We start from the raw sequence: 24,887 nt of genomic DNA, 5'->3' as shown, positions 1-24,887 counted from the left end.
TTGTTTTGAGTTTTTAAAATAATTTTCAGAAACTGTTTTTAGAAACTGTTTTCAGAAGAAGAAAATAGGTTGAATGACATGTTTTCCATATTTAGAAAACTGATATCTGAAAACTAAACAGAAACTGAAAATATCTTTTAGCTGTTTTAGTTTTTTAGTTTTAAAAACTGAAAATGAGAACTGTTTTCAGGTCATACCAAACAGGTTTTCAATTTTTAAAAACTGAAAACTATTTTGAAAACAGGAAACAGACAGGTCCTAAATGTTTTCTGTTTTAGTTTTCAAATTTCAATTTTTCTAATGTTAGTGAACCTCTAATTCAAACAGCTTTTTTTTTCTTGAAAAACTGTTTTTAAAAACTGTTTTTAAATGCAGTTTCAAAAACTGCAATCAAACATATCCATTATCTCTGTTAAAAAGAAAATTAGACAGGAAAAGCCATATTAAGTGCTTACTAATTACTATTTTCTAAAAAAATACTTTAAGAGTAGTGATTAATATTTTGAAATGTATCAAACAACATACTTACTAACTATTTTCCAAGTGTAACAAAAAACAACATACTAACTTACTAACTGCATGTTTGGATATGCACCATAATGGTTTTACACAATTATCAGTCATATTCAATCTCAAAAGACCAGCGTCACTTCTTCCTTGTTCCCGCTTTAGGAACACTCACTCTCGTCGATGAGAAGGAGCACTCACCGAGGCAACAATCCTATTACAATTGGTTCCTATGCTCAAACGTTACTCTTGAAAGCTTCTAGTTGGCCACTTGTGCTAGTGGATAAAATTATTGCTATAACATCAACCTAATTATTGAAGAAAGTGGCATTAAAGATATATTAGTATTGTAAATCCACTTTTGTGGCTCTTTCTGAAATGAAAGGGCAAATGAAGTCTCTATTATTAGCATTGAGTTCAATCCTTTGAGCAATGTGAATTGCATCTAAGAGAGATAAACTCATAGAAAATAAAGTAGTGTTTCTCATATAAGGTTCTCCTGGTAAGAGTTCTCCTATATTTAAGAGAGTGTGATTTGTTTTCTCCTTATATAACACTATAAGACTTGGTGATGCAAGTCACAACGCATATTGTCTTCTATTAGAAGATGGAGAAGCATCAACCTTTCAAGGGGCATTAAATGGTTCATATGCTTCGTTGTGGATGGCAGCAATGCAAGAAAAAAAAAAGAATTCTTACGTAGAAATAACACTTGGGAACTTGTTGAACTTCCTAAAGGTATTTAAAACAAATGGTGTTCAAGATTAAACGAGATGACAACGGTCAAGTGCAACCATATCGTGCAAGACTGGTGGTTAAATGATATACTCATAAAGAAGGTATTGATTTTATTGAGATATTCTCTCCGGTGGTAATACTTACCATTATAATTAAGAGTAGTATTGACAATGTGTGTTGCATTTGAACTACATCTTCAACAACTAGATGTAAATACTGCTTTTATTCTTGGAGAACATGAAGATGAAATATATATGCTCCAATTAGAAGGCTCTGAAGAACAAGGAAAAGAAAACTTGGTTTGCAGGTTGAACAAGTCTATGTACATCTTAAAGTAGACGCAAAGGTGTTGGACTATTGGTACAAGAGATTTGATTTCTTTATTATTAGCCTTGGATACAATAGGCTGGTTTCACAACATTGTACATACTACGGAAGGTTTGATGAAAATGACTTCATTATTATGTTGTTGTATGCTAATGACATGTTGATGGGAGGCTCCAACAAAGGCGAGTTCAAAAAATGAAGACACAATTGGCTAGGGAGTTTGATATGAAGGCCTTGGGATATGCAAACAAGGTTTTAGGGGTCCAAGTTCACTGAGTGCAAGAATATTACTATGTTTTGTGACAGTTAGTGTGCCATGCACATTGCAAGAAATCAACTTTTCATTCCATAATAAAACACGTAGGAGTTTAATACCATTTTGTTAGAGAAGTAGTAGAAGATGGAAGTGTGGACACGCAGAAAATTCACATCAAAGATAACCTAGCAGAAATAATGACATGGCCAATCAACTCTGATAAGTTTGCATGGTGTAGGTCATTTACCAGAAACGTAAGCAACATGAAACTGGCAATGTAGAAATTGTTTTAAACTTACAAAAGTGACTTTAAGTGGGAGAATGTTGGCCACTTCTGCAAGTTGATAGAATTACTGCTATGACATCAAATGAATTATTGAAGCCAGGGCCGTGTATAGACAATTTGAGGCTTAAGGCGAAACTATTAAAGTTATTTTATTTTGGCAAGAATTTTGAAGAGGTTTAATGTATCATATAAATTATTAATTTTTATATTAATCTTCTAGGTTTTCAGAGGTGCAAATCATTTATTAGAGTTTTATAATAAAATATTTCTAACATTTCGCTTCAACAAAATAAGATAGTTAATTATTCAATCAAACTTATAACAATATTGTTGATTTAACCAATTTTAATTTTGAAAAACTTCTTCTAGCAATAGAAATCGTTACGAGAATCGACAGTAATATTTGATAGACAATATATACATTTGGAAAAGAATCTAAAGTTTTAATAGAGCTTGAAACGTAAGGAATGAAACACTGAGAGATTTTATAACACTTTAATATCACGTATCTTATTTGATAATTTCACTTTCGAGTTTTCACATTTCATTGTCCATATTGTAGTTAAGATATATGAGTTTTCACTGTTCCATTATCTTTTTTAAGTCTTAATAAAATATATTATATAGGTAAAAATAAATTGGGGCCTTAAATAAGTTTGGGGCCTTAGGCAATTGCCTAATTATTTCAAAGCTTTACTAAAATATCCTTAATCTATTTCAATCCACCATCGTCATCAACAACCCATTCACTCTCACTCTTGTGTGTTTAATCCTTCTCGCTCCCTCCTCACCAAATCTCTCACTTCAACATCAGTTAAACACAAACTGAGTGTCAATATAGTGCTTTTGTTTCGATCTGGTTCGTGGGACTTACGGAAGAGGATCTGGGCAGGGGAGGTTTGCGTTGCTCACCGCCGCAGACTATAGCTCCTGCTCCGCAAAACTCACGTCCAAGACCTCTTTCCTCCTGTACGAGAACGAGATAATGAGGAAATAGATCTGAATAAGGATCAAGAACCACATAACAGTTATTAAAATACTTAAAAGTCTGACTTTAATTTACATATGCAATTTAATGGCTGGAATCAGATAAAGTTCAGATTTTCATATGCAGAGATTACTTCTTTTGTTTAATTATTGAATTAGCCCCAAATCAAATATAATATATAAGGGAATGAAAAAAGGAAATAGTGGGCATTGAGAATGACCAGCAACAAAAATAATAACAACATCCAAATCCTAGATCTGAAAATTTTGGTGATTAAGGATCTACTATGGAGGAGATCTGGTTTTGTTGAGCGACGGTGGTGGTGGCCAGCCGGAGTTGGTGGTAGCTGGGTGGCAAGGCTTAGATGAGAGGATAAGGTATGTTGGGAATAATAAAATTTGAAAGGGGTATTTTCAGAATTTCAGCGAATATTTTTTGTGAAGCACCGTGCCTCACTTTGAAAAGAAATTGTGTCATTAGGTAACTAGGATTTGGACACCATTTCTACTCAGAATGTAACTCTCAAGCGGTAATGACACCATTATTGAGCAACTTCAGATGGCACATTGTCCATTATCCTTCCTAACGATGTTATTTTGCTCCATACAAATTCCAAGGTAGTTCAGTATTTGATTATATTGCATAAAACAGCAACAGAGCCAACATAAGAATACTAAATACAACCTTGAAACTAGATTCTAACTACCGTCGGAGAAGAATCTGGCTGACAAACTGAGGAGGACTTAGAAGTCTCCATAATCAGTGGTGCCTGTTCCAAACTGCTCTGAGTATCGTCACTCATCATACCGATTGTCATCTTCTCCACTTCTTCTTGTGTATATATATGAATCTTGGATACCACATTGCAGAATTCACTGCAGAAAACAGGAAAAATGCATTTTTCAGTCAATAAATGAGTGCAGTGAAGTGATGGATTCTCTGCAGTCACCGATCTCCTACATTCACACACATAAATGAAATTTGAACCATAAGATCAAGATCGATCGGCTCATATTTTTCACCAAAGTCAGATGGTAGAGATATCTTCGAAATTGGATGGCTTAGATTCGTTGACTGGATGAATTTAGGAACTATCCAACTGTAGGTAAGCCAAATTCCTAAAAGATGGCAAAGCAGTATTAGAATAAAGAAATATTTGAGTCAAATACTTACTGCCATGGATCATCTCCCACAACCATGATGTCATTTTCACGGTCAGTGTAGAGGACTCTCCATCCCTTATCAGGTTCTCTTAGAAGGCCTTCCATGCTAAATAGCCTCTCTAGTTCACTCAGCAGGTCATTGTAGCTGCTCAATCTTGAGAGATCAATGGCTCTTCCAACTAAGCTACCTTGCTTGTGAACCTTCATTCAGTGTTATGTTACATGGATATGCAAATCATCAAAGGAAGATAAAAAGTCATATCACAATATAACTCTGTTGCTATCATCGCTCACCTTGGTGCAACTTCTTTTAGCAGTGTTCTGTAAATTTTGGGAGGTACTTTCCCCAGACAAGGGAAATCCGAATAGTTTACAAGCGTTTACCTTCCCATCGAAATTGTCATCATTTAGAATCCTTATGTTTGCCCCTAAAGAAGCAGCAGTTCCAGAAATATTATCCTGTAGCTTCTGCTCATTTGGGATGGTCAGGTCTGAAAGTCCAACTTCACTTCTCATGATCCCTGACTGAGTGGAAGGAGCGTTAAACGCGACATTCTCTCGTTGGAAATTGGTGGGTTTGGAGCACAACATGCTGAATCCTTGACCAGCTTTGTGAATATCACCAAAAGGAAAATAAGCAGTTTGAAGAAGTTCTGGTCTTAAAGAGTGAAAGCTAGGTTTGGTTGCCTGATGCAGGTTGTAATTTGTGCAACTGACATGGGGGTTTCCCCAACCACCAAGGCTCAAATCAACCTTACCAGTCAGGGAACTCAGTGGAAATATTTCTTGACCTTGCAAGACCCTCGGAAGCCTGTTAGTTTCCGTGAAGCCTGCGTAATTAAAAGGGTGAACCCTCATAACCTCAGCAGCAGCAGTAATCTTTCTTACTCCAGTTGATGCAAGATTAGGTTGACTTGGAGATTTGATATCAAATTCTGGTTTCTTAGTTACAGTGTCACATCCATAATATAGTGACATAAAACTTGTATTTTCTTGACCTTGCAAGACCTTGGGTGATCTTACAGACTCCTCAAAGCCCATAAACCCACTGCCTCCTGTTGCCGACCCTCCAATCAAGAAGCCAAAAACATGAATAAAGAAGAGAGGACTATTAGGATGCATTGAGTAAGAAATAACTGATTTATGCTACTTTGGCTATCTTGGTATTAGGATTCATTATTCATACCAGTAATTAGGTGATTGGGTGAGTCAGCTTCCAGATCTGTGCGCGGTTTCTTCAGCCTTCGTGAAGCTTGAATGCTCAAGGGAGAGAGAGATGCAGAAGGATCAACCTCCCATGGAGATACTCTATCTTGATGATTAGTTTCAACAATCTCATCCCATCTAACCTGTTGTATATCAAAGCAAGCTTAAGTTGATCGAGATATCACCATTTGTTCAGTACTTCATTAACAAAAATCATATGCTCAAAATGCTAAATGGATAATATTGTCAAAACATACTGAATTGTGCATAAAGAAAAATATAAAACGTACCATTAAGCACCTCCATTTTGACTTGGGCCATTTGTAGGGATCCAAATCACTCATTCCAGTGACTATACCACTACTACACCTGCAAGACAGGAAGAGTGTGTCATATTCCTCAGAAGATTCTTTTGGGTTCATGGAAGACAATGGTTACCGATTTATAGTTACTGCTGTAGTCGACCTTCTTTCTGGAGATTCATCCATGTCAAATTTCATTTTGAATCTTGTTCCAACGGTCACAGGATTCTTGATGCTTCTGACATATTTATGGTAGGGCACAACAAAATCTGCATGACTCGCTCTGCATTATACCAAATTAAAATGTCACAAATTTGTGGCTTGGTTCATATGGGCTAAATAACATGTGGGCTAAAATAACCCTTTATTTTATCTATCTAGCACTTCTATGTGATAAGTCAGAACAGATGTTGATACAGGGTAAACAACCACTTCAAAAGTTATCCAAGTGCTTCATTTGTTCTCTAAACCTACAATGTCAACTTAATTAATACTATGACTCTCATTATGCAAGATCTAATCAAGTTCCGTGACCAAGAGTTTATTAGAAACTGACAGATAAGCTGTCTCAGGGATTGTAAAAACTAAAAACAATACTTGAGATCTTCCTTGATTTATTCACCAATGCCACGGTAGTACCGTACTGCCATCATGGCATACATTAAAATAATTTCATCTATAGCAGCCATGACAAATTGAAAATTAAAGATTAAATAGTTAGAGAACTATACATGTGAAAAAAAAATGATCACCTTGGACTGTAGAAAACATGAAACATGCTTCTCGCGGATATGGCATTAGCCACGGAAGAAAGGAAATTTGGATAACAGCTCTGGTTACCAACAATTGATTCAGGAAGACCATTTCTCGGTCGAGCAGCTCTTCTGATTCCCAATCTCAATTCTCCATTTTCACCTCTACAAAGAGATTCATAAGTAGTAAGGGATCTAAAAGTTAGTAGCATGAAAGATTCCTCTTCCTCTGAGACTAATATGTAGAATCTCAAGTTGGCATTCATATATTATTTATTTACTATCACTCAACTCTCTTGCTTTTAAAGTTTGTCAAGACAAGTTCTAGTTTCTCTTGTACAAAAGAAATCAGAGGTCTAGAGATATGTTCTAAAACAAGATATTCCTTTTGCTAGTTTGGTACCTTACCATCTCCATGACAAGAAGCTTCTTATTATGAATAATCAACAAAATGATACATGACCGTTCCAATAAAAGGACAAGATTGATCAAATCCAAATATTTTTTTGGCAGCTGATATTACTTTGTTGTAAAAATGGCTGTATGATATTAATTGTAAGAAGATTAAAAAAAAAAATCAAACTTATAGAAATCAATGCCATTTGTAAAAAAAACCCCAGTTCCACACACACACGCGCGCGCGCACAGACCTACCTTAGAAAGAGAACTGCATCGCCAGAAACAAGCTTCTTTTGGCTAACAAAAATACTCCAGCCAGTAGTGAGCAGATGCCGCCTCGGCTGACCTTCAAAAATGACCACATGGACTTCCTGTATCACTTATAGTTAATATATGAAGCCAAACCAGACAGAGTTTCTCTGTTATGGTTACCTCTATAAATATGGCGAAATTTCCACTCAACACCATGCAGGTCTTTTGCAACAAGCTCTTGAGAGGGTCTTTGCTGCTTATAATCCTGCAGTGAAAATAAACAGAATTGATCACCTTTAAAAATTCTGAATATTTATGTTAGAAATTATGCTTGGAAACTTGATCTTGGTGTCATACCAAAGGAGGGAAACAGTCTTCAGCAGCTCTACGAGGAACAGAGAAGCCCCCATGAGTGCTGGTATCAGAGGCAGTAAGTGTTTTGCAGAACATATGAGGGGTTGATTTTGCAGGTGTTTTTCCATTTCCCTCTACATCTTCTCCCACTCCCTCAAGCTCTTTGCCCTCCAAATATATTCCTTCTAACTGAAGACAACCCAACATTTAGTGCATGTTTGGAAATCATTCTACAATTGATTCTGAAGCCAAAACCAATTATAGAGAAAAGCTTCTGTGAGTAGCTTCTGGATGCCATAATTGATTATTGAGAAAATATGAGCTAATCCAAACATGCTATTAGAGTTACTTTATCTTGCTGTTGCGTCATATAACATTTCAAAACAACAGGGTTCCAAATTCTTTACTTGTCTATTTCCCAAGAAGAAACTCAAACCAAAATTAACTAAAGAAGATGCATCAAAACAGAAATAACTATACAAAATGAAAATCCAACCTCTGCCTGGGGAAGCAAAGTAACTTGGGTGTAAACCTCATCATTCTCCTTATTAGCCTGTTGATGGAGAAAAAACATAAAAACAAAAAAGAAGACAATTAAGCCTAAACCAAATAACAAAAGCAACAAAAAGGAGTTGAATTAAGCAGATACAATTCAATCTAAGAGCTTAGTTCAATGAGTTTAAGTACTCACAAGTAGTTGAACATTGGCAACTTTACAGAAGATTTGTGGGTGAAGATCATAGGTGGGAACATCCAATGGAGAAAAGGGAGAGAAAGATGCAGCTTGTTCTAAGTGGCCTTGTGGGAAATAGACTACCACATTCCCTTTCTTTGGTAGGGAAGTAAGGGGGCCAGCACAAGCATGCCATAGCTCAAGATAAGAAGAAGACACAATTGCTGAAGAGGAACCAGAACAAACACAAGAAGCACAATTCTCACAGTCCCCATTGCAATATGCATTCTTGTCAACCTCAGTCACTGCATCATTCAGATCAATTTCCATGAACACTCCAAGTGTAGTTAGTTACTTGCTATGTGATTCAAATGGAAACCAAATAGAACATTAAAAAAATGGAAAAAGAAGGTAAAGGAGAAAGGAAGAGACTCAAGAGAGTGCAGTGCAATCAAGTGGATTTTAAAAAGAGGAAACTGAGAAAGCTGAGACTGTAACAAAATGGAAATGAGGTCAAATCATGAAAAAGGAAGGGACACCAGTCCACCACAAAGGTGAAAACAGAGGAGGGTTGAACAGAAAACAAAACATGGTTTAAGAAAAGTGCATCAAATAATATCAAGAAATTCAAAGTTTGATTCTTCCTCCATTTGCAGGTAGTAGTGAGAAGAGGGAGCTGAGGGAGGAGACATAGACATATGCTTAGGAAGCACAGAAACAAAAGCCAAAGTGGTAGTGGCTTTTGGGGTTGAAGTGTTAGAGAGAGAGAGAGTGTGTGTGTGTGTGTGTTGGGTGGGGGGACAGGCTAAGACAGTACAGAACCCACACTCTCTCACCCTCTTCTTTGCTTTATCTTTTCTTCTTTATTAATAATTTTTTCATTCACTTGTGGGTGAGGCCCTCCACCAACACAACCCAAAAGGGTGGGGGGTTTTCATTCATTTGACGGAAAATGATTAATGATCGGTTCACATTCGCATAGTAAAAACATCAAATATATAGAGTGAGAAATAAAGGAAAAATAAAGAAGTAATTCATTATTGTAATATATAATATGATATGATAATGTGTAAGAAATAGAAAAGAAAATGAGATATATTTAATATGTCTATCTTTTCGTATATCTAAATATCATCATTATTTGATAAAATAAAAAAAAATCCTAATATGTTTCAATCAACTTTTTATTTATTAAAATAAATTATAAAATTTAGAAGTTATTCATATAAAATTCTCTTCATAATTGATTCGGGTTTTAAAATCAATCATCATTTTAAAATATGCATTACCACAATTTTGCTTCACCATTATCTTAAAGAAAATGCAATCTGACAACTTAATTAGCCCACTACAGAATTTATTGTGTACATAGATATTAAGGCAATGAACTGAAGTTAAAAGTCAATAAATTAATGTCAGCCATGAGGAAAAAATTGTTCTTTTATTATATGATGCTATTTGATTTGGAGGGGGTGTGATATCCGACAAACAAGGTCATTAGTGAAAGAATAGTGAGAGGGAGAGAGTGTTCGTGAGTGTATAATGTAACTGTAGTAGACTTTGGCAGCAGCTATTTGATACTCTCATTAATGTTCACGGGTGTTATCATTCATTTTAAGATAAAAAGTGAATACATTTTTTCTTATAAATGTGTTTTTTAATTAACTCAACTGATATCTTTACATGTTAGAACTCCTGATCAGTTGATGAGACGTGACAAAGGAGTGAACTGCTCATGCACAGAGGGCTCCTCTTTTTTTCACATTTTCTAGTCTTCATGTTTTCAACAGCATCTAATAATAAAAGTATTAGAGCATATATCCTTTTTAACGCGCTTGTCCTTCTTTTTATGTCTTCTTTATTTGGCAAAAGTATGCTCTCTTTCAAGTTTCATCCTAGAGCATATGTCATGTATACTATGCAAAATAGTTGCTAGACACTCCATGAAACCTTATCAACCTTAGGGTATGTAGTATGTACACATAGATATACATTTTTTATTCTTCAAATATACTATTTTATGGGGGGTTTAAAAACCTTAAGATATATATAACAAGAGGGTGTTAATTATGATGAATTCATACTTGAAATTGGTTTGAACTAACAATTAGTTTTATTTACACATCTTAATGAATACTGTATATGTTTATTTTTCTAATAAACCATAAAATATATTGAAATGAAGCACAAGGGTTACTTCAACCCGATATAAGTAGAAAAGAGGAGAAAAGAAACTAAAAGTAGTAAATATACATTTGCAATGCCAACCCAAACTCAAATATTGGGCACACACATAGAATTTGTTAGAATATAATATAAAACCATTAAAATAACCCTTACCCAATAGCTTAAGCTTTTGGGATAAGTGGTTGTCTGACATGGTATCAGAGCCTCTATGACCGAGAGGTCTAGAGTTCGATCCTTACTCCCCTCACTTTCTAAGTAAAAAGTGAAATTTAATTAAGCACATGGTAGGTGGGCCTGTGCATTTATCCACGCTTCAAGCTCAAAGGGCTCTTGCGTGAGGGGGCGTGTTAGAGTATAATATAAAACCATTAAAATAACCCTTACCCAATAGCTTAAGCTTTTGGGATAAGTGGTTGTCTGACATGGTATCAGAGCCTCTATGACCGAGAGGTCTAGAGTTCGATCCTTGATCCCCTCACTTTCTAATTAAAAAGTGAAATTTAATTAAGCACATGGTAGGTGGGCCTGTGCCTTTATCCACGCTTCAAGCCCAAAGGGCTCTTGCGTGAGGGGGCGTGTTAGAATATAATATAAAACCATTAAAGTGACCCTTACCCAATAGCTTAAGCTTTTGGGATTAAGTGGTTGTCTGACAGAATTGACATTACAATTTGCAAAACTTGCGGATTGAAATAAGTTGAATACGACAACATCTTTAAATGCTAGCTACTTTGCTGATTCAATAGTATGATAAATAACTAGTGACATTTACTCTTTATTAAGTAAAACAGGGTGAAAAATTCACATAGATGGTCATCTAGTATTTGTTTGACTATAGGTTGCTTAAAAGGTGTAAAATGATCATAAAAGGTTTGAGTAATTTGCAGGTTTTGAATTCAACCCTCCTAAAGTTATAGTACTGAATTGGATTCATCAGTTTTCACTCTCGTTGCTGAATCATCAAGTAATTATCAACTTCTGAGTTTCAGAAAAGAAAATTAATCTAAATATGTTGTTAATTTGTTTTCAAGCTCTTCTGATCCCCATTTTAGCATTATATCGAATAATTGAATTTGCAAAGAAATGACTCAAACTTTTGGTATAGCATCAACTTCGTTATGAAAGATGCACATGCCTACAAATAGATAGTACACAATTAGATATGGACATTACTTAAAGGTTTGTCTGTCCTCGTGCTAAAGTCATGCAAGTTTCATAAAAGGTTGGTTTAGTCATATAAAAAACGGGAGGTTATATTGACTGAAATATGAAGTTGGCTTCATATTTCTGCTTTAGTATGCGAACAAGAAAAGGGAAAACAAAAAGATCAATTGTATTTTGCTTTGATTATATATGTGTCAGTGTCACCGACAACAAGTACATATCTTATTTTTGCTTCCATTTTATCTAAATCTAGTTGCAACTAATTCCTAATTAGCACGGATTAAGTTAAAACTTGTTTTGAAAAAAATTAATTATATTAATTTAATGTATCAATATACCATCTTTTTTTGTCAAATATTATATTATTATTGTGGTGTAAATGTTTAGTGGAATTAGAATTACTCTCACGAATGGTTGGAAATAGTGTTAAAACTACTTTAAGAAATAAATATGTAAGGTGAATACAAGCAAGGTTGATTCTCTAACTCATGTCTAGCACATCTCTAATATTACAAAGAACCTGATCCTTCACATTGAATCTCAGGCTCTCATTATCCTCAAGAGCTGAAGTTAGCTCTACACAATCTACCTTACAAATTACATGTCTGAAATTGTCGCTCCATGCAATGCAAAGACCCTGACGAAGCGTCAAAGCTTCAGCTAAGAATGAGTTGCCCCCACTCGCGTAACTCATGAAACCCACCAAGAAAGTTCCATTCATGTCACGAATCAAACCACCCCCTCCCATACAGTTCTCTCGCTCCCGAAAGCTGACATCCGTGTTCAACTTCACAAAGCTCGCCGGTGGTGGTAACTAACAGTTGCTCAATCTGCTTGTGTCATCCGTGCCACTCAACGGCTGCAGGAATCGTAAAAACCCATCATGATCGTGGCAAATGCGATGCCACGCCATTTTCAAGGACCAACGTTGCTCGTCGAGGACCATGTTATTGCGCCACCGCCAAGCGCCCCAAAGACCAGCTAGGAACTTCAATGCATGGTGGCCGGGAGCCTGACTCACCACCCACTCCTTCAAATCGCATTCCTAAAATGAGACCAGGACCCAACACCTAACCTCCCACACAATTCACTCGAATGTGAGCAGTCCCGCAAGCAGTGGAGGCCCTCTTCACTATCATGGGAACACCTGGTGCACACCGGAGAGGAAGCCAGCTGACAACGAAACCTCTTTACATTAACATGAAGAACATCATTCACCACCAACCACACTGACATGCGAATTTTCTTAGGGACCTGAAGCTTCCAAATTGACTTCCACTCATTCGTCCCATTGTCCACGCCAAGCCGATCTCTAAGCCAGCTATACGCAACCTTTACAGAGTAAAGCCCATCATTGTTCCCCTCCCAGACCCACAAGTCTTCGCTCTGCTGCTCCACTATGGGTGTAACTGTAGAGAACATGTCCAATATGTCCACAAGAAGGATCGTGGCCATCCGATCTAAGTGTCAATGCTAGTTCTGCACTGGATCCCTCAACACCAAGGGAGTGTTAGAAATGTGAACGAAAGGCAATTGCCTCATTGGCCACCCTCCTTTTAACTCCATTTCTTATATGTAAAGCTCTTTTTTTTATAGCTCGGAAAACATATGTAAAACTAAGGCTTTGTTTGGCCCAACTTATTTTGGACTTAAAAGCTACTTTTAAGTCAAATTTAAAAATAAGAGCTTTTAAAAAAAGTAGAAGCCGTTTGTCCATTTTTATTTTTTTTATAATTTAAAAGCTACTTTTAAGTTAAAAGTTGTTTGGTAAAACTCTATAAAAAAAGTCTCATATTCCATTTTTCTTTTTTCTTTTAATTAATTTAAAAAATAGGCCACAATAACCATCAATCCATCATAACCAACGTCACCTTCAAACCCTATTTTCTTCACCCAACAACAAAACTTATTTTGATCTAATATATTCTCGCACAACAAGAGTTTGAATGGTTAATGTTAATTGGATTGAAACAATATTATTTGAGTGATGAATATTTCCATCCTATTAGGGGTTAACTATCAGAGCCAGTTACTAGGATTGAAAGAAAGGAGGGCGTGGAGATGGCAGCACCAAGCTTTTCTCCATTTCTTGCAAGTTTCTATCACAAGATAACAGGGAGCAAAATTCAGAATCACAAATACTTAACGAGCATAGCAATGATCAGAATCTGCCCATTTATTTCAAAGATTTCATTAATTATACCCGAGGATTTCACAAGATTTGGGCTTATGCAAGGATTTGAAAAAGCTCCTTTTTTTCAAAGCTCCTTTTTTTCAAAGCTCCTCAAAATATCTTTTTCTAAAAAGTTACTTTTAGCAATTTTCTTCAGTAAAAATAAGTAGCTTTTAAGTCAAAGATTTTTTAGTGAAATCTGTTTGGCCCAACTTTACCTTAAAAGTGACTTTTAAGTCAAAAATAAGTTGGGCCAAACACTACCTTAGTAACATAATTGGTCGTCTAATCATGTAATTAACTAATAATTTAGCATGTGTATTGCACAAGAGATTATTTTAAAATGTTTAAAGATAAAATATAATTATATAAATATTTTTTATTAAATATAATTTATATTGTAGTATATTCAATAGAATTTAATTTTTTTATAAGCAAATAAATAAATACAATTTAATATACTATCTTAAAGTATAAATTTTAAATTTAACATTAAATTTGAATTATTACTAGTTTGAATTATAATTTTTTTTTTTGGTTACAAGAAAATTTTGATTTATAATGAATAAGATAATTATAATTAGATTAAAAGACAATTGTAACAAAAAAAAGATTAAAAGACAATAAAAAGTTTTAAATTTGAATTTTAAAGGTAAAGATATATTAAAATTGTAAAAATTATTTAGATTTGAAGTCAAATAGTTTTGATTTATAAGAATTCCACACCCTCATTAGTTGTGTGTCGAGTTCACTATTATTGAGGGAAGAGCAATATTGCAAGTGATTTCATTGTGAGAGAAGAAAGAGAATGATGGTCTCATAGTCTCAAAGAAGAGCACTCCAATTTACATAATATGATAGAGGGTAGATTAATAACTAATAACTAGTCTTGTAATTCGTATAAATCCATGCCTAGGCAAGGATTGGTGAAGCTGTTAGTGTCAAATGAAGACTATTTGTTATGTAAAGGTGTCCTATGCTTTGCTTAGTTCCAAAAAAAAAACAAAGAGCAAGTGGGTCCATCATAGGAGACAGAGGGTATCACCATGATTACTGACCTGAAATTGGGGTATCACAGCCATAAGATGCTTTTATCATAGGATGCAATTGGGACGAAACATCAAAGAAAGAAAGAAATTAAGAAAGAGGTACCTATATATAGTCATAATCTCTCTTTTGGATATTGTACTAATTTTCAGCAAGCATAATTATAGGTGAGAGATTTAATTGGATTGAGGTTTAGATATGTTTCAAGAGCTTTCATTTCCACTAATTCGTGATAAGGTTACCTACTTACCTTAATTAATCAAACTGGACCTACTTGTATCATGGATGGTCCTTATGTAAGGTTGAGTGAACTGGGAGGAATTGGGAGGATTGTATCAAACTGGACCTACTTGAATAGTTAAAAGACTCTTAAATCCTTATGTAAGGTTGAGTGAATTGGGAGGATTCTAGATCAGTAAGTTAGTGGAGGGTATTAGTGTAAATTTGTTTAAAAAACCAGTGTCCCAACTTTCTTCTCAAAATGGAGAGACTTTTTTTGTCAAACAAAATGGAGAGGCTAGAAAAAGATAGTGAGACAGGGTCTCCTACCAAAGTAAAGAAGATATATAGGTTCTCTCCTCCCTAACTCTCTCTCTCTCACACACACAACTCTTTCTATTCAAAATCTCTCAAAACAAACTCAACATTACCAAGTGTTAAGGTTGCTTCTTGGGTGTCAAAAAGTGCATGTTTTACCCCGTTGTCTATTTAGTGTTTAGGTGATAATGAGTGAACAAAATCACACTATGTTGCGACAGTACTTTCATATGGAATTATAATCAAGACATTACACAATCACTAATATCTTGAGAGAAGTTTATGCATTAAGCGCTCACGGCCCAATATGTGGATGCTCAAACAATTTCAGGCTTCATTTACAAAGTTCATTGTGCAGTCCACTTGACCAAAAATTGAAGCCCAGTAAAACCGTAAAGCACTGGTGACAAAATATTAAAACCGTGAAACATTGGCTGATAAAAAGAAGAGTTTAATTTCTATCCACTCACATCTCTAGATTGAAGGATGTGAGAAAATTTCTACTTTTATTTAATTTCATTAATTGACATGACATATTCTTGAAATCTGATTAATTGACGGTGTAAAAAAATTTACACCGTCATTGCATCATCATTTTTCTCTAAAAAGAAAATGGTTGATTTAATTTTAGTCCCTCCAGTTTTAAAAATAAATAAATTAGTCTCTCACTCACTCACCGGAGTAGAGTGACAAAAACACATCTACATTTACACTTTATTTGATTAAGCAAAGAAAGAGAGAAAAGACAAAAAAGAGGAAATAAGTAAAGAGAAAGATGTGGAAAAAATTGTAGATTTTAAAGGTTGTTTGATATGATAGAAATAAAGTAAAACAGGAAGAAGAATGAGCTAGAAAGTTTTTTTTTGAACGTCGGTCAAATATATTGAAATTAAGCTGGCACGGAGGCCAAAATATCTGAACAAACAAAAGCATCAAGAAAAAAAAATAGACTCAAGACCGCGAAACCTGACAATTTTTTTAGTTCTTCGGCCGGGGCAGGTCGGTCTGTGGGTTTAAGGGGAAAAACACGATTTGAAGTGGCTTCATTTAATCGGGTGCGGGTGGACCCATCTAACTTACATACATGTGTAATTTAATTGAACCATCACGACCCAGTCTAATACACCGCAGTACCACACACTAAGAGTTAAGACTCCACATAGTCCTAAAGTTGAAAGTGAAACCATAGTCTCACAAGAGAAGATAGTCTATGTGCGCAACATACGAGAGAGTCTCTAGTCTTTGTAACCCTAGTCTCACAAGAGAGTCTTCTCCCTCTCTCAGCTGCAACACCCCACACCGAGCCCTATCGCTATTCTTTGTTCTTTTATCCCCTTCAAAAGTCACCCCACCAAAATCAAGTCTCTCCTTCGCTGCAAGTCTGCAACAACCCTCACAAAGAAGACACAAGTCTTCTTCTCTTCTTCCACTTTTTCATTTCATCTTCGTTCCACGTCGAAGAAGATGAAACTTTGTTGCATGAAGTTCGAGATCAAAGAACCTTCGGTAGATGTGCATGTAATCGTCGTCCCCGCCTCTGATCACGTCATTGTCATCCCAAGTCTTAACTTTCTCTTGTTTCTGACCCTCATTTCATTTTATGTTGCAAAATTTTAATTTCTAGGTTATTGAAACATTGTTTGCTTATGTAAAAATTTCTGGATCTTTGTATTGGAGTTGATGGTTTAGTCTTTAATTGTTTGTTTTGATTTTTTAGGCTAATTGGCTTGAACTCATCATTATATCTCTCTTTTTGCGAATCTTTCTGGATTTACAACCTGTATGAATCCATCCCAGAAAACCGCAAACTACATCCGAACAACCCATAACCACTACTTGGACAGTGACGATTCTGGTGGCGTGGTGTTTTTCACGAGTGATGTTGTAGTTGAGAGACTAGAGCCAATTTTTAAGGCACAAAAAATTATTTAACTTATAATATTAGATTTTATCCACTATCCAAAAATCACTAATTTCTAATCATATCTCAAATTCATTAAAAAAGTGTTGGTCTAGTGATAAGTAAACATGATTTGTAATGATGACAGAACAAGTTCGAATCTTGAAAAAGAGATATTTATTGGGAGAGACATACAAATATTTCCTGAACGGGTTAAAATAGAATCATATCTAGAGATGGCAGGAAAACTCAAACCCGCGGGCCCAACCCGAACCCGACCTGAAATTGTGGGCGAAACCCGATTTCTTTGGGTTTGGGTTCGGGGTTGAGTTTCACCCAAATTTTAAAACATGTTTGGGTTTGGATGTGGGATTGATTAAACCCGCACTCAAACTCAAACCCAAACCCGAAGTCTTATGCATGTAATTACCAACCCTTATATATATACTATTAAAGCTACTAAGTAGAGTTTTTTTTTTAAGTTACTAAGTAGGCTTATGTTCATGAACTATATTTTTTCCTTTGTATTGGAATGATAATGAAGTTTAATCAGCTTATGTTCATGTTGTTCTCTTATGTACATGTTTTTTCCGGATTGATATTTTTGATTTTTTGTCGGTTCGGTGCTCACATTAGGTTTTGGGTTTGGGTTCGGGTACCCCGAAACCCAGAGGTTTGGGTTTGGGTTTAACTTTTGCACCCATATTGAATTTGAGTTTGGGTTTGGGTTTGGGTTTGGGTGTTAAGTTTGAGTTTGAGTGTGAGAATAGCCAAACCCGCACCCACGGGGTCCATTGCCAACCCTAATCATAGAATTCTTATTTCTTTTTACATTGAAAAGATAAATTGCCCCCTCCCTGAACCTCCCCGCCCAACTCATATGTCTCATAACTCTTCAGAAATCCATTCATGATCTTACCCACAAATTCATATAAGAAAATAAGGAATAGGAAATAGCACATTCATTCTTGAAACATACATGGAAACCGGTTTTAAAGGAAAATGAGAATGGATTTGTTAGTTGTTCCCATGCATTGCCACGTTATCGTCTACCATTCTTCATGTTCCCTCCCTGGTTGCATGCGTACTCTGCGCTCAACGCCTCATTTGCGTTACGTTTGTTTGAGTCTTTGAGATGGAAGAACCAAACATTCTCCCTCTCTCTCTCTCTTATTTTGCTTCCATCTCCATCAAAACAACCAACTGAAGAGAAGAAACAATGTCGGTGATCGAGCTTCTCTTCCGTGTCGACTCCATTTGCCAGAAATATGACAAATACGACATTGACAAGCAGCGCCAGCTCAATGCCTATGGCGATGATTCCTTCGCTCGCCTCTATGCGACAGTCGAGTCCATCATTCAAGCTGCTCTCAATGTTGTTGTTTCACCATTTCTTTCTTCTTTTTTTGGAATTCATGATCCTTTTCTTAACTGGTTGTTTATTCCAATGCCATGCAGAAATCTGAGGCTGCTTCCACGGAGAAGAATAGGGCGGCGGCTGCCGCGTTGAATGCGGAGGTTCGTCGTGCCAAGGGTAGATTGATGGATGAAATTCCTAAACTCCGCAAACTCGTCAATAAGAAGGTGAGCCATTGCCCATTTGTCTCATGATCATTAATTTGAATAATGTGGCTGCTACTTCAGGTTCTTAGTGTGTGTTTGGTTTTCCATTTGGGAAACCTGAGATTCAATTATCATTTACATAAATGTTTGTGAATAGTCTCGAGAGTTGGTTCCAAATTCATAATCAATTTTGTGAATAAGCTAAAGAGAATATCTTTCGGGGACATAATCAGTTATAGAATTTCATAACTGGATTTCACAAGATTACGGTACTGTAATAATTTTTCTCATAAATGTAGCCAAAACATAAATTACTCCACTTTTACTAACTTCAGTTCACTTTAAATGAATTTAATTTTTACTAAAATCAATTATGACAACGCTGATCCAAACACGCACTTTGACTTGCTATAAAAAATGAAACTGCAGTCTTCTCTTTTGATAGTTGCTCTCACTAAAGGTTACTCCTTTTTTCACAATAGAGGATTAATATTCAGAATTCAGAAACCTTTTAAATGTGCTCAAAGTCCCACCTTCTATTTATGTGCTCTAGTGAAAATCAATACATGACAAACAATAATACAAGCAAGGTTTCATCTCAAACGGATGTAATTGGATTGGAAACCAATGCGACTTAAGAGTTAGGAAGTTTTTTTAAAGAGAAGATTTTGGTATGTTCTACTAGATATTGTAAAAGCAAGGCTATGATTGCATTTGTAATTCTAATTGTATCACTAACAGGTTAAAGGTCTCACAAATGAAGAAATGACCATACGTCAGGATCTTGTTATGGCATTGCCAGAAAGAATCCAAGCAATACCAGATGGTATTACTGCTGCTGCTAATCATACTGGAGGATGGGATGCTACCTCATCACACCCCCATATCAAGTTTGATTCATCAGGTGATCATTATTGCCTATACTAAGTTCTTTAATAGCAGCATTTGAATTATATAATAATGGTTGTCTCTCTCATTTTCAACCTCAGAGGCACATTTGGACAGTGAGTATTTCAACCAAAGTGAAGAATCCAATCAGTTTCGACAAGAGTATGAAATGCGCAGGATGAAACAGGTATACAAAAAATAGTAAGGGCATGAGTTTTATAGTCATATAATGGTATTTATCATTCGCTCATCCACAATCTCAGATTGTTCAAATTTCTATTTGTACAGGATGAAGGACTTGATATCATATCAGAGGGACTGGCTACCTTAAAAAATTTGGCTCATGACATGAATGAGGTTGGTTGTTATGTAAATATAGTCTTTTAGGGAATTCCAGTTCTATATGTTAAGTTTTAAGAAGATAATCATCTTCTCTTATTCCCCCCCAACTATGTTCAGGAAATAGATCGGCAAGTTCCTCTAATGGATGAAATTGACACAAAGGTAAAAAAAAATTGTTTATTCAGTCTTGCTTTTCAATGTTCAAACAAATAGCTTTCACAAATGATATTGCAGCTAATGTCATGAATATATTAAATGGTGCTTTGTGTTGTGCATGGCCTGATTATACAGGTGGATAAGGCAACGGCTGATGTGAGAAACACTAATGTCAGGCTGAAGAATACCCTCACCCAGGTAATTTGATGTGATTCATTTGACTCTCCTTTCTGTGAAAATTTGCAAGTTTTCAATTGTTATGTCCTTTCTGTGGAAATTTGCAAGTTTCCAAATGAAATGCAATTTTTGTTTTTTCTCCAGCTGCGGTCAAGTCGAAATTTCTGCATTGACATTGTCTTGATGTGTGTTCTTCTGGGAATCATTACCTATATATACAAGTAAGGCCTATGTCCTACTCCCAATTACCAAGCCTTATAATTCAAAATGAGGACGGTGATAAAAATATTTGCTTTTGTTGTCAAAATTTACTTGCTCATGTGAGTTTTCTTTTACTATTGAACTCTGCTATCAGCTTCCTGACTTACATGATTTCTGACAAGAAATACCACTCTAGGATTGGTATGCTTTTACAAGGCTATTTATTATGGAAGCTCAATACTTGCTTTCTTACATAAAAAACAGGATGCTACTTTTATCCAAAAATAAAAAAAGCTCTGTAAATTGACATGTATTGCATGCTAAACTTTCAGTTTGGAAAATTTGTTGCTCCATTAGCAAAGTGAGGTCATTCATATCTATGGTTTTGCGGTATATACCAGCCTATGTACATGTTATTGTGTCCTTGTATCACGCTGTGCCCTATATTTGGATTAATTGCTAATTTCAAAAGATATTGTCATTCTTCATTGATTTTCGTACTAATAGTAGACTCTCTGATTATCATCATATGAATTGCACTGTTATATATGAAGCCTTTGCTACTTCATTCAGGCCAAGTCACATGATAAATTCTCTTAAATATGTGTAATTGATCATATTATTATGAAGATGGGAAAGTGGGTGCACTTTCTTAAGTTGATTTAAAGGCAATTAACTAATGAGCTGCAATTTATCCTTCACAACTGAACATATATATGAAGAATATTGATATTTATTGATTTTATGCTAATTCTGCACCCTCTCTTCTGCTCCCTGTGTACACAATATCTTCTTGTTTCAGTGCATTGAGGTAACTTGATCTCGAAGGTCTTTCTCTTGGTGTACCTTGGGAGCCACGGTATTACATCCTCCTTACATTATCTGAGGGCTTACTTTGTAATTTTCCAATATTATGGTTCAGCTGCTGGAGGATGGCAACATACATATGATGATCTATGTGCCTTGTAATTCTTTCATGTATTAATGTGTCACTTGGATATGTCATCACTCTTTCCTATAAGTACCTTTTATTGCTTATCTATTTCTTCTTAGATGGAATTCTTCATATACTAGTTAGAAGATTCATATTTGACATATCTGTCTTTTTGCCACACTCCCACGACGATAACAAAATATTAGCTTAAGTCAAGGGCAGAAACATATGATGGCAGTGTAATGTAAAAGTTTTCATTTCCATGTCCATAAGAATACAAATTAAATACAAGTTATCGTTACTAAGTAGGATAAGGTTTCAATGACAAAGTGCAGGATATAGTAGGAAGCTATTGGCCAATGACAATCTTGTTTATTTGTCCAGGGCATTATTTACATAGTTTTAAAGGAATTTCATAAATACAGGAGAACTTCTATATCTATTTATTGCTCCATGTTGCAGATAACTATAATTATAATCATGTTGGAGGCCTATCATATTTCGGTTAGATTAAGATCTTCTCAAGTCACACGACTATGTCTAGTGAAACATTGTGTCTATCTCTCTATTCATGAATATTCAAAGGGTCTCACCTATTTAATACACATGAAGAGAGATATATACACGGTTTCAACATTAGATGACATGAGGAAGTTCCACATGAGAGGATCCCGATCCATTTCAGTTACTTCTATGTCTTAAGTTGTATAATCCATGATAATCTACCTGTGATTCAGTGAAGCAAAGGATTGTTGACTGTCTTACAGTTAGTCCTTTCCTCACAGCGTGTATCTCCCAGTAAATGCTATCTCGTTTAGCTGTTGGAAACTGATGCTAGGATCTGGCGGGGTCCCATTGAAAATGTCATCTTGAGACTGATTTTGGTTATAGCAGTTCAATTCTCTATTGGTAAACACCTTGCTTGGAGAATGGTCTACTTTGTTCTCAGTGTTGAACTTTCTGTTAAAGGAAATCAGATTTTCATACTGATCATCCTCGTTAGATTTTCTTTTCAGTGGGTTGAGGTAACTTCCCAAGGAAGGAATTGTGGTTTGAGAAATCACTTTATCGAAACCATCTTCACAGACTGAAGTTACACGGTTTCCTTTGCTGCTTTCCAATCTCAGACTTGACATGTTCTCAGTGGGAGGTATAGTTCCACCAATGAGAATAGATGCTATGATCTGATAGTCTTTGTATTGATAATCTTTGATCAAGCCAGCTTGAAAGTTTGGGTTTGTTGGATACTCTTCACTCCTCAGTAGGTTTGCAGGCAAGTTTGGCTCAAAAGACATCTCTTGATTTTCACCTAAATTCTTGGATGAGTAGCCTTTATTCCGAACCCGGCATAAGACCCAATCATCCAACTGTTACAGCAAGAGACATACTTGTTATTGCCTGGAGTTCAAGCACTATGAATAAGGGATCAGATTCAATAACAAGAATGAAACTGAATGACTAGTTTTTGTAGTTCAAGCCTCTACATGAATGTAATTCTGCAACCAAAATCAAGTTATCTTAAGGGAAAAAATCATGTGTAATTGAACACTTACCCGCATGGAACCTTTTAGCTTGGAGGATTTGGTGGTTGTATCAACCAATCTATATTCATTCATGATCCAATCAGTCTTTTCCCCCTTGGGAGGTCGACCTGAATAAAAGACCAGAGCTTTCTTCACTCCTATTCGCTTTGATCCACAAGAAGAAATAATAGGCTTGTCTATTCCAGTTGCCTTCCAGTACCCTGAAGCTGCTGCTCTGTTTGGCCTCAACCCATTTGGGTACTTTCTCTCCCTGGGGCTAAAGAAATACCATTCTTCCTCCCCAAACAAAGACTTCTCTGCACAATCACAAGGTAAAAAAAACAAAGGTGAATCATTTTCCCCTGCTACAATTATGATAAACAAGAATTAGTAAATACAAAACGGAGTGAAGGTCAACTTGGTCCCTGAAAGATTCGCCAATGGAAAGTTAGCTCCTAAAAGAAGGAAATACGTTCGAAAGTCTTTGATTATGTAAAATGTCAGTCAACTTATGGTCATATTTGGTCAGCTAAAACACATTCTAGGACTTTCAAATGTATTTTCTTCTTTCGGGATCAAGTTGGTCATTCACTCATATAAAGAGTGGATGGCAAAGAACAAAACACAGACTTGGTAACTCCCACGGGTTATACTTGTACAGATCAATCTCAGCCATGATGGATGCTGGAAGTGGACGGGAGCTGATTTTGTTTTGCAAGTAATGAACTATGAGTTCCTCATCAGAGGGGTGGAATCTGAAACCAGGTGGAAAACTGTAGTTAGAGACTTTTTTATCTCCCTCCATGAATGAACACACTTTGTTCTTGACAAATGAGAGACAAAAGAATCAAATCAACAAGTGCGGATGAAACCAATTTGGTTCCCTTTTTATAAGAGAGTAAAGTGTCATGCTCTGTAGTCCCATGCAGATGCTATCTTTGCGAAGAAGATATAAGGAGGGAGAGTGGAACCACTTGGTTGCATGTAAAGTTTGAGAGAAGAAGACACAGAAAACAACCAATTTGGCTTTATTCAAAAGAATTGACCTTCACCTACGTACTAGCAACCAACTTGCGCATGAGAGATGCTGATAACATGTTGCTATCTGCTTAACACCTCACCAGCATAGTGCACAGTACACCTTCGGTTGAGAGCTACCGAAAACAATGACTAATGACTAATCCCCTCATTGCTGATGCTCGCACTGAGCTGCACAGGCCATGAAATGTGTTTCATTCGCATGGGTGAAGATCAAACATCTGACCTCATGGTCAAAGAAAGAAGTGATCAACCACCACCCCACACCTTCTCGTTTTACTATAGATTTTTTTCTTGGTACATGGGAAAATTAACAAAGAAGACTAGCTCGCTAAAGAATCCCTAGCCAAGAAAGGAACCACCACATCCGGTGGATCCTCCAGTAAGGTAAAATCACACTGAATCCGGGCTCCCTGTAGATTGAGCTTTGCTGAAAATTAAAATTTAGATTTAGATTTAAATTTGACATTGTGGGTTAATAGTAAGTTAGTGTCACTTTCCCAACCGTTTACTAGATAGTGCTCCATTGTAAAACAAAATGTATCCGTAAATGAGGCAGATTAACCACCTGAAGAGAAGTTACTTGTTTGATTGGATTACACAATGCAGATGTGCAATTTAATAGTCTCTGATACTGACCCTGTGTTAACAACAACCAGCCAAAACAATATTTTGCTAATAGCACCTTTGGCTTTCAATTTTGCCAGTCAATTTTACACGGACAATATATAGAACTGTCAGTGTATAATTAGGGAATTAGCAATAGCTATAGTTTTGGTCTTTTTGTATATGTGGTATGAGGTTTACACTTTTGGACTCCTTTAGATCCCAACAAGAATTGAATAATATATAGC

General features: G+C 35.9%; 3 protein-coding genes and 1 long non-coding RNA gene across 9 annotated transcripts; 2 read left to right on the top strand and 2 right to left on the bottom strand.

The window, feature by feature from the left end:
• The first annotated feature begins 857 nt into the window (after positions 1 to 857).
• Positions 858 to 1,877, top strand: LOC130748406 (uncharacterized). Its single transcript, XR_009022673.1, has 2 exons — positions 858 to 1,346; positions 1,453 to 1,877. It is a non-coding gene; the product is annotated as an uncharacterized LOC130748406 (long non-coding RNA).
• A 917-nt stretch (positions 1,878 to 2,794) lies between these two features.
• On the bottom strand, positions 2,795 to 9,031 carry LOC130745950 (auxin response factor 4-like). 6 transcript variants are annotated; one of them, XM_057598407.1, is made up of 13 exons: positions 8,222 to 9,030; positions 8,027 to 8,083; positions 7,534 to 7,719; positions 7,357 to 7,441; positions 7,180 to 7,270; positions 6,526 to 6,690; positions 5,910 to 6,056; positions 5,762 to 5,840; positions 5,452 to 5,614; positions 4,560 to 5,332; positions 4,276 to 4,466; positions 3,787 to 3,977; positions 2,795 to 3,081 (listed from the first exon to the last, which is right to left on the bottom strand). In XM_057598407.1, exons 1-12 carry the CDS (start codon positions 8,531 to 8,533, stop codon positions 3,794 to 3,796), a joined length of 2,433 nt encoding a protein of 810 aa, XP_057454390.1. In that variant the 5' UTR covers positions 8,534 to 9,030; the 3' UTR covers positions 2,795 to 3,081; positions 3,787 to 3,793. The 6 variants fall into 6 exon arrangements, with proteins under 6 accessions (XP_057454390.1, XP_057454392.1, XP_057454389.1 ...); XM_057598409.1 differs by lacking the exon at positions 2,795 to 3,081 and having other exon boundaries at positions 3,619 to 3,977; positions 7,357 to 7,429; positions 8,222 to 9,031; XM_057598406.1 differs by lacking the exon at positions 2,795 to 3,081 and having other exon boundaries at positions 3,619 to 3,977.
• Positions 9,032 to 18,296: 9,265 nt separating this feature from the next.
• LOC130749202 (syntaxin-71-like) lies at positions 18,297 to 21,576 on the top strand. The gene is made up of 9 exons (XM_057602523.1): positions 18,297 to 18,586; positions 18,670 to 18,795; positions 19,516 to 19,678; positions 19,764 to 19,849; positions 19,951 to 20,019; positions 20,122 to 20,166; positions 20,296 to 20,358; positions 20,482 to 20,558; positions 21,341 to 21,576. Exons 1-9 carry the CDS (start codon positions 18,431 to 18,433, stop codon positions 21,351 to 21,353), a joined length of 798 nt encoding a protein of 265 aa, XP_057458506.1. The 5' UTR covers positions 18,297 to 18,430; the 3' UTR covers positions 21,354 to 21,576.
• Positions 21,577 to 21,721: 145 nt separating this feature from the next.
• On the bottom strand, positions 21,722 to 23,979 carry LOC130749201 (NAC transcription factor 32-like). Its single transcript, XM_057602522.1, has 3 exons — positions 23,626 to 23,979; positions 23,026 to 23,312; positions 21,722 to 22,839 (listed from the first exon to the last, which is right to left on the bottom strand). The coding sequence occupies exons 1-3, from the start codon at positions 23,798 to 23,800 to the stop codon at positions 22,252 to 22,254; spliced, it is 1,050 nt and encodes a 349-aa protein (XP_057458505.1). The 5' UTR covers positions 23,801 to 23,979; the 3' UTR covers positions 21,722 to 22,251.
• Positions 23,980 to 24,887: the final 908 nt, after the last annotated feature.

The sequence above is a fragment of the Lotus japonicus genome, chromosome 3 (genome assembly GCF_012489685.1).
Source record: "Lotus japonicus ecotype B-129 chromosome 3, LjGifu_v1.2".
NCBI lineage: Eukaryota > Viridiplantae > Streptophyta > Magnoliopsida > Fabales > Fabaceae > Lotus > Lotus japonicus.
Note: the sequence above shows the minus strand (reverse complement) of the source record. Positions and strands in the feature narration are given on the sequence as shown.

What these genes read in the sequence shown, in the direction of transcription:
- LOC130745950 (XM_057598407.1), bottom strand. Translation starts at nt 8,533, where the DNA reads ATGGAAATTGATCTGAATGATGCAGTGACTGAGGTTGACAAGAATGCA. An exon ending in CAAAATGGAGGTGCTTAATG is followed by an intron (nt 5,615 to 5,761) that starts GTACGTTTTATA and finishes GATATACAACAG; the next exon opens with GTTAGATGGGATGAGATTGT. An exon ending in ACCCAATCACCTAATTACTG is followed by an intron (nt 5,333 to 5,451) that starts GTATGAATAATG and finishes TCTTGATTGGAG; the next exon opens with GGTCGGCAACAGGAGGCAGT.
- LOC130749202 (XM_057602523.1), top strand. Translation starts at nt 18,431, where the DNA reads ATGTCGGTGATCGAGCTTCTCTTCCGTGTCGACTCCATTTGCCAGAAA. An exon ending in TCATTCAAGCTGCTCTCAAT is followed by an intron (nt 18,587 to 18,669) that starts GTTGTTGTTTCA and finishes AATGCCATGCAG; the next exon opens with AAATCTGAGGCTGCTTCCAC. An exon ending in TATCAAGTTTGATTCATCAG is followed by an intron (nt 19,679 to 19,763) that starts GTGATCATTATT and finishes TTTCAACCTCAG; the next exon opens with AGGCACATTTGGACAGTGAG.
- LOC130749201 (XM_057602522.1), bottom strand. Translation starts at nt 23,800, where the DNA reads ATGGAGGGAGATAAAAAAGTCTCTAACTACAGTTTTCCACCTGGTTTC. An exon ending in TAACCCGTGGGAGTTACCAA is followed by an intron (nt 23,313 to 23,625) that starts GTCTGTGTTTTG and finishes GTGATTGTGCAG; the next exon opens with AGAAGTCTTTGTTTGGGGAG. An exon ending in AGCTAAAAGGTTCCATGCGG is followed by an intron (nt 22,840 to 23,025) that starts GTAAGTGTTCAA and finishes TTGCTGTAACAG; the next exon opens with TTGGATGATTGGGTCTTATG.